General features: G+C 39.2%; 1 protein-coding gene across 1 annotated transcript in view; it reads right to left on the bottom strand.

The window, feature by feature from the left end:
- The window catches only part of Magi2 (membrane associated guanylate kinase, WW and PDZ domain containing 2), a gene marked incomplete at its 3' end in the record, with an annotated part of 913,285 nt that overhangs the window by 83,776 nt on the left and 814,338 nt on the right, over positions 1-15,171 (bottom strand). The window contains exons 17-18 of the mRNA XM_013035261.1: positions 10,773-10,965; positions 2,405-2,653 (exon numbers count right to left, since the gene is read on the bottom strand). Of these exons, the coding sequence (XP_012890715.1) occupies positions 2,405-2,653; positions 10,773-10,965 (442 nt within the window). The remainder of the gene's footprint in view (positions 1-2,404; positions 2,654-10,772; positions 10,966-15,171) is intronic.

The raw sequence follows: 15,171 nt of genomic DNA, 5'->3' as shown, positions 1-15,171 counted from the left end.
TGACAAAACCAGGCTTCAAATCCAGTAATTGTAGTATCTAAGCTGTTAACCACAAAGGCATAATAGCCCTATGCACCAACGGAAAGGCTTCAGTAGTCACAGGAAGCAAAGCAACAAAGGAAACTCTGAACAAATTGTGATAATCATCCTTGGACTGGAGTAAAACTGAAAAAGAGAAGCAGACAGTTATTCTGGGAATAACTGTGACTCCAGAGCACCTGAGAGCCTCACCCAGAGTCAGTCTCACAGGGACTAGAAATCCTTGATAGTTTGATAGTGGATATGATACCCAAGGCTGTTTATTTTTTTTAACAATTCACAAAGCACTTAACATTTCTCTTCAAAACCAGAGATCAAAATTATTATAGACATTAAGTAGGAAAGAGTATCAACTCCAGGAACCTTTTAGGTATATGTTGCAAATTATATATTGTAAGCACAATGTGTCTTTAGCCACAGAGCATGGGGTAGATTCAGTTTCAAGCTCCTTAAATAGAAAAGAAATAAATATGTGAAAAAAGAGAAGCTACAAGGCATCATGAACTAATAGAATAGATTTCAATTTTCAAGGGTGGTATAAAGGAATACCCTCTTGAAAGTGGCTCACCTTGTTTTTATTGAGGTCAATGTGATCTCACTTGGTGGGCAAGCAATTTCACACATTAATTGTAAGCATCAATGCTTGTTTTACCCCCAAAATGTATTTATGCACAGATTTTATTTGCAATAGAAAACACACACATTTAGAAAGAGAACTGTCACACTTTACATAAAGCTGAGGCCTTAAATACATGCTTAACATTTTTATTGTGGCAGTATACATTTTATTTTTATTCCAGTCCTCTAGGTATTCTGCCCCAATAAACAATTTGAATGACTGGAATAACTACAAAAACCTCAGTGAACATTTTCCCCAAGCGTAAATTATTGGGAGGCGGTTTGTATAATTCATGAAAATCTTTAGTCTGGTGTCCTTTTAATCTTAGTGAACCCATCGTACTGACAGAAGGCTGCTTTTAGTCTATGCTTAAAGACTGGATTTATTTCTTTAGCTTACCATCAAGAGAAAGAGAAATGAAATTGTACTTTCAGATGTATGTAATTTGGCGACTTCTGCACATATTGGTGGATGTTAAATGTTTCTACAGTTTTCCATCTTGAATTTGTCATGGCTCCAGCTAAATGGAACAGTTCTGGTAGTTTTTTTTTTTTTTTGGTAATGTGAACTTCATCATATAAATCTGTTATTCATTCACAAGGGTTGATATTTTTTTTAACTATCACATGACATTTGTGCCTCTCTCAGCTCCCATGTGCTGGAGATGACTGCAATTTAGAATTAATTGTCAGGATGGCAAAAATGGGTACAACTTTTATTTTTTCTTTTAAGTTTCTGCGCTTTAGCATTTCTGTTCACAGCATTTTGAACTAAGGTACGTCAACAGGAAAAATGGCAATTGTCCTCTTCTGTTTTACTGTTTGCTGGCTGCTAAATGAGTTCTGGGACATGTTGCTGAAAGCAGAAGGATTAAGAAAGCCTGGAAGTCCATGAAAATGACTGACTAGAAGGGGAATATGGCCTCTCCCCTGTCATACAGACTTACAGAAACTTAGAATCCTGGGATACACGGAAGTTGAAGCCATCTACACCCTTTCTTATATTCCTTTCAGGAAGACTCAGTAATTCTGCCCCACAGGGCTGTTTAAATGACCTATGCCTTATGCTTCCATCTTTGACTGTCCAACCCAATTTTACTTTCTACAAGCATCTTCCAAAAACTAAAATCTAAGAAGTCAGATTTCAGCCCATGGTGTATAGCTTTCTATTGGATCCTGTACACGTAGAAGACTAGAATATAAATATCTTACTAACAGCTTAAGAAGCCTAACCCCTTGGCTCTTGCTTAATTTTATGTCTTCATTTTGTGCCACTTTTCTTTGGTCACTACTCCACAGTCACACTGAGCTTCTGTTTATTTCTTGACTACCAAGCTCCTGGGTTCATCTGCATCTGCAGGCTGCAGCCTGGACTGCTCTTCCCTTGCTTCCCATCCTCTGCATGTCTTGGTTGACTCTATTGAACAGCTCACAATCAAAAAGGAAGTATCCCCTGACCAACCCATAAAATCCAGCACCCTACCTTTCCCAGCAACACCACCACATCACCCTGTCTTATTTTTCTCCCAACCTGAAAATGAATGAAGAACATTTGTTGTGATCGTACCTTCTTCTTGAGCCAAAGGCTAGGATAATTTAGATTTATTTGTGCCCATTGCCTGAAAGGCCAAACTATGTAGACAGTGTATCTACAGCCATCCTCTGACCTATTTGTCTGTTTTCCCCTACCATTAGGACAAATGAAAACACAACCATTTCTCAGAAAGCAAGTGAGTCAGTCACTTACTTATGGTGGATCCGGACTCAGGCCTGTTCAGGGAGCTGATGATGACAAAGCCGAAGCCCTCGTTCTCTTTGCGGTGTATGACCACGTCGCTGGTCTGCAGGCTGTGGGAGGCAAAGCCTTCAGGGGGCGAGGCATTGCTACTGGGGGCGGCATGGTTGCTGTTGGTGTAGGTTGCATAATCACTGCGTGGAGAGCTGTGGTGGGTTGATACAGAGCCTGGACTCCTTCCATTCTCTGGGCAGGGCTCCCCTGGAAGACACATTTTACACAGGAATTCAGTCATTCAAGAAAGGTCTTAACAAATGTTCCCTGCTTTATAGACATTGTTCTAGAAACAGATGTTGTTGTAAAATGGAGTGACTGGCTTCTCTTCTGCTACATTCCCAAAGCAGGTGAAGGGCTAAAAAACTAGCCTTGACTCAGTCCTAGTCTTCAAGAAATTGAGGGAAAACCCACATCAGCCTCTTCTTCCTTGCTACCGGTTTTTATTTTCCTCTTGTAGAAAACGGGGCACAAAAGCAGGACTATATCTACTTTTGGATATAGAGTCTGTTGGATCCATAATAACTGTCCAAAAGTGACCACAAAAGAAGGAGACAGAATCCTAAAGTGTGTGTATATCCATATACATACTATATCCTAGAGTGTGTAGATGAATCCTTTAATAAAGAACTTGTTAAAAACACAAATGCACATCTTCAGGGCACATCTGTAAAAAGTTTTTTTCAGTATGTCTGAGGAAGATGAGCACAGGGATCTTATCGAATTTTAAGGCCTTTGAAATAGCTAGAGATGTAAGTAGGGTTATTAATTCAGGAGAGGATCACAAAGCATAGTTTATCATCATATTTGTAAAATATATCAGCTGGGTGTCAGTGGCTTATATATAATCCTAGCTACTCAGGAGGTTGAAATTTGAGGATCATGGTTAAAGCCAGCCCAGGCAGGAAAGCATGAGACTCTTATTTCCATTTAATCACTAAAAAATAATATGGAAGTGGAGCTATGGATTAAGTGGTAGAGCGCTAGCCTTGAACAACAACAACAACAACAAAGCTCAGGGCTAGCACTCCGACCCTGAGTTCAAACCCCAGGACTGGCACACAAAATTTTTTTTGATTAATATAACAAAGATATTTATGAAACAGAAGAATGATAAGGTGGAAAATGATGACAATGAAAGATTCCTTTGGGGTCTTTAACTATTGTCTCTTACTCAGAACTCCTGAGGGAATCTCATATGTCCTGTCAAAAACAATGAGCAAAAGTTCCCATGAAGGCACCTCCTAATCGACAGTTCCATTCTTGCTATGGTTTGGATCTGGGATGTCCCACAAAGTCCCACGTGTTAAAAAGGCTTGGTCCTCAGTATGTGACACTATGGAGAAGTGGTGGAAACTTTAAGACATAGTGCAAAGTGGGAGTCCTGCTGGTCAGGGAGTATACCTTTGAAGGGGACTGTGGGATCCTCCTGATCCTTTTCTTCATCTTTTTTGGGAGGTAGGGGGGTATGAAGTGATTATTTTTCTCCATGCCCCATCCATGTGTGCTGCCAAAGGCTCAAAGCAGTGGACCAGTGGATCATGAACTAGAACTTACGTAACTATGAGCCCACACAAACCTTTTCCCTTTATAAGTTAACTTGTCTCAGGTATTTGCTACAATAATAGGAAGTTGAAGAAGTGAATTCTGAAATGAGAAAGGGAGAAAAAAACGCGACACACCAAGAGATGTTTCACGACACTGATGCCTAAAGTACGTTCTGCATTCACTCACATACCCAGATTTTAAAAACAGCTTTACATCAATTACACATTTCAAGGGAAAAAAAGCAAAACAACTAAGTAATGAAAGGCCCTATTAACATATTAACTTCATGATTGTAATTACAGAAGAAATGAGACTCTAATTACTCTTTGATTTTTCTTTAGGATATAATTGGTCATGTTTTAATAAGACGGATGCTTTTAATTTGTAAAAACACATACCAAGACAATAAAAGAGCAAAATGTCAAAACCTTTTCCTCTTTTGAACTGAAAATTTCAATTTCTGCCAGTAAAATGTGCCCTCTTTCCAGGAACATATTGTCTTAGGACAAGCTGATATTGTCTTGCTAAAGTACATGTCCTTTATCAGTCCTTGTGCAAGTTGGAAATAAAGTAATTAGAGATAGCTTGGAAGAAGAAAAACAAACAATTATTATGCTGCTACATTAAATTGAAAATCTCCCTGAGTTATTGGACCAAATCAGTAACTAAATGTCATAGTCAGTGACAGGAGAGATCTCATTTTCTGGCTGTCACATTTTTTTAGGAGGTTGGGGGACTGAGAGCATTGGTTGTCAGCAAATCAGCAACAAAGAAAAATTATGTGTCTTCCCAGTAAATGGCTGGGAGTGGTTCTACAGGTTCTAGAGAGAGAATGAAAATTATTGACTGAGTCAATGTGAATATTTCCTGGGTAAGTGAGAGTCATTACATGAGTAGAATACTTCTTTTTTTATTGCTTTTGGGACTCATCTTTAAAGTCTAAAAGTTCTTTATATTTAGTAAAATAAGCAGATTTTAAATTAGACTTCCAAGTTCTTTTTGGGCTTGTTCTGGGCCTTTAACACTTGAAAACTGGCAACATGATCTCTTGATAAATGGACCCTATATCAGTTTTCCTATTCAATTGGCTCTGGATCCAAATGAGCCATTTTCCCTCCTAACCACCCCTCTTGAGAGACACCAACAGGGTTGTTTTAAAATAATATAGTAAAACATTATAAGGTGACTTAACACCATTGCATTTAAAAAATAGTTACTGATTTCCAGGATCCCTGATTCATTCTTCTGGCTCATTTACTTAAAAGGTTCATATAAGTTTGTCACTATGCAGTTACTGAAGACGAACTATTAATGTTTAGGGTTTGCTTCCTTTTTGTTCCCGCTGGTGATAGTGGAAAACACCACTGCCCTGACCGGAAGGAATGTCTCTTTGGGAGGCAGGGGTGTGGATAATGCTTCTTGGTGAGGTGGCTTACAACAGGACATTAACTGTGGGTCAGGCACTGCTTATGGTTTGTATAGAAGTAACACTGCTGCCTTGTACTTATGCTTACTCATTGTTAAATGAATTGCCAAGGTTTACTAGCAAGGAGATTTTACAGAAATGGGAATGCTTTGAAATACTGGCAATAATCAACTATAGTTAGACAATGGATACCCTTTTGAGTAGATAGCTTGCAGGGCCTGACTGTGACCCAATGTTTCTTACAAATATCAGCTTTTTTCATTGATTTATCCACAGACTAAGAAATCCTCAGGGTCAAGGGGACTTGTCCAACAAGAACCTACATTTCTCTTCTAGATCCACACCCTCTGTTATCAGAACACTAGGCTTCTGTAACCAGATAGATCTTGCCTGCTTCCAGACCTCCTCCTCAGGATTCTCCTCACAAAGCATGACAGGACTGTAGAGGGGTATATCTTATGTTGAATTATAGGTGAAGCAATGGGGGTATATGGGCAGAGCTTGATATCTGAGCCAGGGTGTCCACTTGTGTAAGCACTGGGACCCTTGTGGTACCTCTAGGGGGCAGGTAACAGACTGGGATGTTGCTCCACAATGTCAGGGACTGGCATGCCTGCAGGCATTTGTGTGCACACTTTTGGTTTCTACCCAAAGGAAGGCAACTTGACAAAATGGGTGACATACAGACAAAGGAAAGGGGATGCATTTAAAATGGACCAAGGGTAGGAAACAGAACCAGGGGATAAACTGGAATGGGGGGGAGGAAACTGGTTAAATTTCTCACCTTGCTGCCAGGAAAGCCTTCCTTCCTCATCAGACCAGGAATGATTTTCCTTTAGGAAATGCTGATAGCTTTGGGACTGACTGTAACATGTTTTGATTAAGTCATAAAACTTCCTTTCACATCAATTCTAGATTTACATTTTAGGAAATTCCTCAGAGACACTTTCCTCTCAAACAAATTGTGTGCATTCAGACTAATGTGTCATTACACAGAACGTCTTGAAGCTGAGCTACTGAGCATATAAATATTTATATTTTCACTATAATAATTAAAGGCACTCTTTTAATGTCCTTGGGGGGGGGTAAAAACAACAACTAGGTAAGGAACCAATAGAATTATGGACTCAGATATGATTCCACCTAATCTTTGATAAGGGAGTCAAAATTATCAGATGGAAGAAAGATAGCCTTTCAGCAAATGGTGCTGGCAGAATTGGCTATACACATGTAGAAAACTGACGTTAGATCCTTACATATCACCCTGCACCAGAATCAACTCCAAGTGGATCAAAGACCTCAAGGTAAGAGCAGAGACCCTGAAAATATTACAGGAAGGGATATGGGATATTCTAGGACTCCTTGACACAGGTCAAAACATCCAGAAGTACAATAAATCAAAGAAAGGCTGGATAAATGAGATGGCATTAAACTGCAGAGCTTCTACATGGCAAAGGACAAAGTTAGCAAGATAGACAGATTGGGAGAAGATCTTCACTAGTGATACAACAGACAAGGGTTTTATATAAAAAAATATACATAGGGCTCAAAAAATGAAACTCCCCCAACAAAAAAATCCTCAAAGAAACAACCACCCTATTAATAAGTGGGTTAAAGAATTAAAAAGAGGCTGGGTGCTGGTGGCTCATGCCTTTAATCCTAGCTACTCAGGAGGCTGAGATCTGAGGACCATGGTTCTTGCTAGCCCAGGCAAGAAACTCTCCAGAAAACCAGAAGTGGCGCTGTGGCTCAAGTGGTAGAGCGCTAGTCTTGAGCTGAAGAGCTGAGGGACAGCGCCCAGGTTCAAATCCCATGATGGACAAGAAAAAAATAAATGAAAAAAAGAAATGTACAACATCTCTGATTGCAAAAGAAATGCTGTATTTGATGTTGATATAATTTGTGGAGGGGAAGGGAAAAAACAAATTGTTTATATAGGTATACAGATTAACCCATTGCAGAATGAGATATACAAGATGTTATGTCAAAAAACAAACTTTGGCGGGGGTGGGGGGGGCGGGGGTTGGGAAGGGATGGGAAGGGGAAATAAAGGAGGAGGCAACAATGCTTGATAAGAAATGTATTCATTAACTTGCTCATGTAATTATAACCCCTCTGTACAGTATTTTCACAATTAAAAAAAAGGAATGCAAATCAAAACCATATTGAAATTCCTCCTCACCCCAGTTAGAATGGCAATTATCAACGAAACAAATAATAGCAGATGCTGGCTAGGATGTGGCCAAAAGGGAAGGCTACTATGCTGTTCGTGGGAGCGTAAACTTATTCAACCACTCTGGAAAGCAGTATGGAGGTTCCTCAAAAGACTAAACATAGAACTATCCTATGATCCAGCAGTCCTACTCCTGGGCATTTACCCAAATGATCACAAATAAGGCTACACTAAAAGCTACCATCACAACTATATTCCTTGCACCATTATTTACCATAGCTAAGATATGGAACCAACCCAGATGCGCCTCAGTAGATGAATGGATCAAGAAAATGTGGTATATATACACAATGGGATTCTATGCTCCCATCAGAAAGAATGACATCACCCCATTTGTAAGGAAATGGAAAGACTTGGGGAAAAATTATATTAAGTGAAGTAAGCCAGACCCAAAGAAACATAGGCTCCATGGTTTCCCTCATTTGTAATAGTATATGTCTAGGATAGTCTTAGAAGAGGATCACAATAGCTCAATAGCTGTGTACATATGACCATATAAAATGATGCTAGTCAAAATGAACTCCAAGATATGGAAACAATAGGTTTTTTGTTGTTGTTGATGTTGTTTTCAATACACTGTATTAATTTTTTTCTTTCCTTTTTTCCCCTGTTGCCACTGTTTTTGATTTTAGTATCCTGTGTCTTGTATATACATTTGTCTGATTTGGAGAAGGAAGAGGAATAACAAAAAGGTAAAACAAAGACAAAGGGTGAACCAATGCAACAGTGATACTCACAAGACACTAGGTTGGAAATGAGCTTTACAACTTGGGAGGGGGAGTCAATGGGAGGGATAGTGGGAGAAAAATAGGGAGGGGTAACAATGTTTGACAAGAAATGTACTCTCAAAATATCCTTTTGCTGAACTTGATCATTTTCAAAACTGATGAGCCTTTCAAGGAAGAGTGGGCTGAATTAACTTGGAATATCTCTTGGTGTGAATGAGCAGTCTGTAGCAGAACATTTTTTAAAAAAAATTAAATATATTTCAATTGCACTCAAAAGCCTAACAGACTAAAGTTGGTAAGAACTGTAGTGAAGAGCAGCTTTAGAGCAGTCATGTGACTTACAAATTGGAAGAATACCTTTGTGCAGCATTTGGCATCTACCCCAACAGCTTGGGTTGATTAGAACAAAATTTAATTTGCAATAATCAGCCAGTGGCAAGGGGAGCATGAAATTATGTTAGTGCATTGGTTTTGCACTTTGCAATATATTTCCTTGTAAATCAGGTATCTTTTTAATTTATCTTTAGGCTACAGAACCTATAGTACAGTAAATTTGCTATTAAAAGAAAAGCACTCTTCAGGGAGAAAGACAGTTAAATGTTAACCAAGGAAGCATGATCTTCCTCCTGGCATTTTGCCCAAGGATAAGCCATAATTCAATGTGTTTTACTTCTTTGGGTCAAGTGCTATGCCATGGATTTCTGAAGACAAACGGCACCTCTTAGTAAAACTTCCATCCAATACAAGATATACAGCAGTCTGTACTGGTGAGGACTGACAATTCTTCTGACTTGCCCTTTTAAATGATTGCCCTTGCTTAACTTTAGTTCCTAGAGGACTCAAAAGGAAAGGATATTTAGTCCAAGTGATAAATCTTATTTCTTTCAGTCACTTATATCCTGTGATCAGTAGGTAGCTCCCTTAAAAAATTCCAATATTATATGCAATATGTAAGATCCATTAATGGATCTCTTAATGGAAGATCCTATAAATGGAGTGCCATTTATTAAAAATTAGTGTTCAAATTCACTGGGAGTAGGAATCATGTCTTAAAATAGGGAGGCAGCTGAATGTAGCATAACAAACCAAGCTGGGCTCTGGTGGCTCATGCCTGTAATCCTAGCTACTCAGGAGGCTGAGATCTGAGAATTGATGTTTGAAGCCAGCTAGGGAAGGAAAGTTCATGAGACTCCAATTAACCACACACAAATAAAGCCAAAAGTAGAGGTGTGGCTCAAATGGTAGTGTGATAACCTTGAGGAAAATAAGCTCAGGGATAGTGCCCAGCCCCTGAGTTCAAGCTCTAGGACCAGTGTGCATGTGCATACACACACACACACACACACACACACACACACACACACACACAATCAATTTCTGGGTTATCACCAATTCACTGTAGGATACTAGGCAAGGTACACATTCTCTGGGGACCAATTGTAATCTGTAATGGGAAGGAACTCAGATTGGAAAGATCCTTCCTAATTCTAGAATTGCTGGGTCTGTATGAGGATGTTGAAGGACTGGGTAGAGAAGCCACTCTGAGATAGCAGGTGATGGGAATTTCATTGGATCGTGATCCTGAGTTGGACAGGACCACAGCATTTTTAGAGCATGGGAAATTGTTAGGGAAAAAAAATTTACACTCTCAAATTTACTTCATTTCCAGATTATATATAATGGTGCTTGTAATAGACATATTTCTTAAAATCATATTACTTTTTTGAGTTGAGATGGTAAGAGACACAAATTAGATATATTATGAATATATGAGCTGACTTTTAAAAGTATGTCTTTGCTGGAGTTTCTTATGAAGCTAAGAAAATAGGTGTAAAGGGAATAATCACTTCTAATATATCTGTTTCATAAATTTGGAGCTATAGGAATTATGTCTTCCCAGAGTCAGAGCTGTATTTTTCTACATGGGGTGACAGTTTTTTATTACCTTTTATCAGGCTCAACAATGAAAATTAATTTTCCTTCCTGGTACACCATTATTATGGTATCAAAATTCTGTGTGTATGTGTGTTTTTGGTTGTTGTTTGTAAATGCAATGCGGAATATTTTTAAAAAGCATATTTTTCCATGACTGTAACACTGTTTTCATAACTACCATCTGACAAAAAGCAAAAAGCATACGTATCTGATATTAGCCCCAGGCTTCACTAGACATTTTTAATGACTCCATTTGAAATGCAGGCTTCAAAGACCGGATTTTTGTACTAGTGGGGTGAAAGTCTGCACTTCCAAAATCAGTCAGTTCTTTAGGAATATCTAGGTTGCTTCTTCCCTTATATAATACAGAAACGTACTTAGAAGTGTGTTTCTGTGTTTCACAGAAACATTGAACCACCTAACTCCCAAGCTTTGCCTCCTGCGTCATATACCTACCTCCACAGAGCACCTTTCTTCTCACAGTGAGGTTGACCTGCCCATTGCGGGCTGCGTGGTGCATGAGGTCGATCACATAGCGGTGGGTCTTGCCAGCCACTGGAATCCCGTCCACATACACCAGTTCATCTCCTGGGTGTAAGCGGCCATCTCTGTCGGCTGAGCCCATGGCAATGACCGCTCCTATCAAAATCTAGAAAAGCAGTGAGGAAAGGACATGTGAATTTCCAACATCCATCTCCATAAGTACATATTTGAAACATGAAAAATGAGGCTAGAAGGATGACTTTGTTTTTGTTCTTCTATTACTTAGATTTGAATTCAGGACCTTGGGTGCTCTCGCTCATGGTCAACATAGCTCATGGTGATTTGTCTACTGCTTGAGCCATACCTTCAGTTTCAGGATTTTGCTGGTTCATTGGTGTAAGTGTCTCTTGGAATTGTCTACCCAGGCTGGCTTCAGGCCTTGATGCTCAGATCTCAGCCTCCTGCATGGCTAGGAATAGAGGTGTGAGCCACTGGTGAATGGCTTGATTATTCCTTCTAGAGACATGAATGTCTCAAAGACATAAATAGTTGTCACATAGTACAGAGGACATTTGCTTCCTCAAGGAGCACTGTGATGCAAAATAATCTGATGCTAATTGATTGCCACACATGAACCCTGCCTTGAACCAAGGTGGGGGTTCCAGTCTTGGTTCTGGTTCCAGGGTAAGTCTTCTTCATCTCTGAGATCTTCAATTTCCTCATATGTAGAATGGGGAAAATTATAATAGTACCTGTTCTATAAGATTATTAGAAAAATTGAATGTAAATCATTTATGAGAAGAAGCAGTTTAACTTTTTTTGAGTTAAAAGGTCATGTAGTGAGTGCTCAAAAAATGTCCAGAGGAAAATAGCTGCTATACATTATTAAATCCTGGGAAAGGTTTATGGCCTCTGTGTGTGTGTGTGTGTGTGTGTGTGTGTGTGTGTGTGTGTTGGCTTTGCTTTGAAAGGCTAAAAAACAAGAAGGAGGAAGAAAAAAAATCAACCTCAGAGTTGGCTCTTTCTGGCCAGTTGACTGACTCACAAATTCTGAGTCAAACCTTCTTCAGTTTGTTGCTCATTCCTTTGAACATTTCCTCGGAACATTGTCGTCGGCACACAGGACACTCCCAGTCCTATGCCAATGCCCTGAAGTGTGCCTCACGGTGTAGATGGCTACAATACCAGGAGGCACGCATCTGGGAACTGTGGGCTATGTGTTAATTCCCTGAAAAAGGACTGTAATGAAAGGCAACATACGGGTTCCTACCCAGTAGAAGCACTTGTCTTAGTGTCCATGACCAAGGCTGTTTTCATTCTCAAAGAGCAATGCTAGTAAATATTTTGCCTCTGTTGTTTCATCTGCAGAGCAATTTTTCAGATCACCCACGAGTCCCTTTTCCCTGGCTGAGCCACGGAGCATCTGAAGGCAGTGGTTACCCTTAGCCTGGACAATATTTCAGAGTCCTTACTCTAGGTTTCAAAGCCTTATAATAAAGTGATCTTTTGCTCATAATTTGATTTCTTTTTTGTTTTTTTAATATATATTTTTATTGTCAAGATACTGTACAGAAGTGTTACAGTTATACGAGTAAGGTAACGAGTCCATTTCTTATCGAGCATTGTTACCCCCTCCTTTGATTTTCCCTTACCACCCCTTCCCTCCTCACCTCCACAGCTCCTCCCTCCCCCGCTTCCCCACCAAAGTTGTAAAATTCGTTTTCAACATAGTGTCTTGTACATCTCATTGTTATAGTGGGTCAACCTGTATCCTTGTTTCAGCATTTTGTTATTTCCCTTCCCCTCCCCAAATTAGAAAAAATATACATACAGCATGCAGGGCACCGGAATCAAATACAGTGAAGACAGGGGTTATACAGAAACCAAAAAAATCACATAGTACATTATGAGTACATTAAAAACAACAGCAAGAAAGATAAAACCTCTTGTGTCCCTATCGTGGGGTTCATTTCACTTAGCATCAGGTTAGGTCAGAGCTTATAAGTACATAGCTTTTGACCTCTTCTGCTTGTCCTAGACACATACTAGTTATTTCTTTCAGGCATAATAATTTCTTTCAAGTCTCAGATCTGTAGAATTGATCCAACTTGCAGAACTGCTCCATTCTGGCTTACTTGTCTTCAGGCTGGGCAGCAGAATGACTCCTTTATACTTAGTCATATTGTTCATATTGTGGCTGGTCATTAGAATGGCTGGATCTGAGTGCTCAGGATGTTTTAGGTATAGGCAAAGACACAGTTTAAAGAATTTTGCCGTCATGACACATTTATTAGCTATCTTTCTCTTGAGGAACAATTCCCTACATTAGTGTTCCCTTCTATACCTGAAAGATGAGGAAAAGACTTGTTTCTCTGTTGAATACTTGTATTCTGATAAATGTAAATAATTCATTACTGCCATCGCAGGAACGGTCCTACCCTAGATTAGTGGCACAGTGTGGTTCTTTCCCTACAATCCACTGTACCCATTTTCTATAGCCGAGGATTGGGCATACTCCATTTTCCCTTAGTGTCATGCCAACCAGAATTTATGAATTTCCTACTAAAGATGTTCCAATCTATTCTTCAAAAGGTTCAACCCACTAGGGGATGCCTCAGAGAGTTTGTAAATGCCTGTGCAGAAGCCATATTTATGTGCAGAAACGAATATTTATGTTTCTCTACTGCTTCATGAAGAGCTGCATTTAGTTAGCTTAGTCTAAAGAAAATGCTTCAACCCTTTACATTTCCTTTGTACTGAACTGGGAAAATTTAAAGTAGTGATAGACAAGACATTTGTTTGTGAACTTTCTGGCTGGTTAATTATCAGTTTTAAGGTGTAGTTCTTATTTTCACTGATGAAAGTGATAAAAAAGAAATTAGGAGGGGGCTGGGAAGGTGGCTCAGTGGTAGAGCGCTTGCCTTGCATGCCTGAGGCCCTGGGTTCAATTCCTCAGCACCACATAAGCAGAAAGAAAAAAAGCTGGAAGTGGTGCTGTGGCTCAAGTGGTAGAGCGCTAGCCTTGAGCTGAAGAGCTGAGGGACAGTGCCCAGGCCCAGAGTTCAGGCCTCACGACTGGACCCCCCCCCAAAAAAAAAAAGAAAAGAAAAGAAATTAGGACTGAGAGAGTCAAAGCTGCAATTGAGCCCTGTACAAAAATAGTAAAGATATGAAGTTTCACATTGGAAAACTCCTGTTCCTCTTTTCAATGAGGAAATAGCAAAGATATACTGACATTCTTGAAGTTACATTCTGTGCTAGCAGTTTAATGACATTCATTAAAAGAAGATGCTGACAACTATGATTATTGCAGCATTATTCACCATAGCTAAGATATGGAACCAACCCAGATGCCCCTCAGTAGATGAATTGATGAAGAAAATGTGTTATGTATATCCCCCACACACAATGCAATTCTATGCCTCCATCAGAAAGAATGACACTACCCCATTTGTTAGGAAATGGAAAGACTTGGAAAAAATTATATTAAGTGAAGTAAGACAGGCCCAAAGAAACATAGGTCCCATGGTTTCCTTTATTTGCAAACTAATATATGTCTAGGACAAGCAGAAAAGGTCAAAAGCTATGTACATATAAGATGATGCTAAGCAGAATGAATCCCAAGATAGGGACACAAGGGGTTCTATCTTTCTTGCTATTGTTTTTAATGTATTTATAATGTACTATGTGATTTTCTTTTGTTTCTTTGTATGTTCTTCCTGCTTTTTTGTAATTTGGGGAGGGGAAAGGAAATAACAAAATGGTGAAACAAGGATACAGGTTGACCCATTGTAACAATGAGATGTACAAGACACTATGTTGAAAATGAACTTTAAAACTTTGGAGGGGAGGAGGGAGAAGTTGGGGAAGGAAGGGATGATAGGGAAAAAACAAAGGAGGGGGTAACAATGCTTGATAGGAAACATACTCATTACCTTAATCATGTAACTGTAACTCCTCTGTACAGTATCTTTACAATAAAAATGTATATTAAGAAAGAAAGTATATGACAATATGAGACTAAAAGAGCACATATAAGAGACACATACCTCAAATTTAGGGCATCACACAAAGCTTTCTGGAACATGATTCCTAGTGTGATGTGTCTTGAAAGGCATTACACAAGCTAAGGGTAATAAGGCAACTTGTACTATAGAAGTGATTGCAAGCTGCATTCTTATAAAATGATGCTAATGGAAATGAGTTCCAAGAAATGGAAGCAAGAGGTTTTTAAATTGCACTGTTTGTAGTTCTTCTTTCTTTCTTTGGTTTATTCCCGTCTGTCCTTGTTTTATATTTCTCTATCCTTTGTTTTGTATATAAGTTTATTGATTTGGTGAGGGGAAGGGTAAGCACAGAAACTGTGGGCAAT

The sequence above is a fragment of the Dipodomys ordii genome, unplaced genomic scaffold (genome assembly GCF_000151885.1).
Source record: "Dipodomys ordii isolate 6190 unplaced genomic scaffold, Dord_2.0 Scaffold207, whole genome shotgun sequence".
In the NCBI taxonomy this organism is placed as follows: Eukaryota; Metazoa; Chordata; class Mammalia; order Rodentia; family Heteromyidae; genus Dipodomys; species Dipodomys ordii.
Note: the sequence above shows the minus strand (reverse complement) of the source record. Positions and strands in the feature narration are given on the sequence as shown.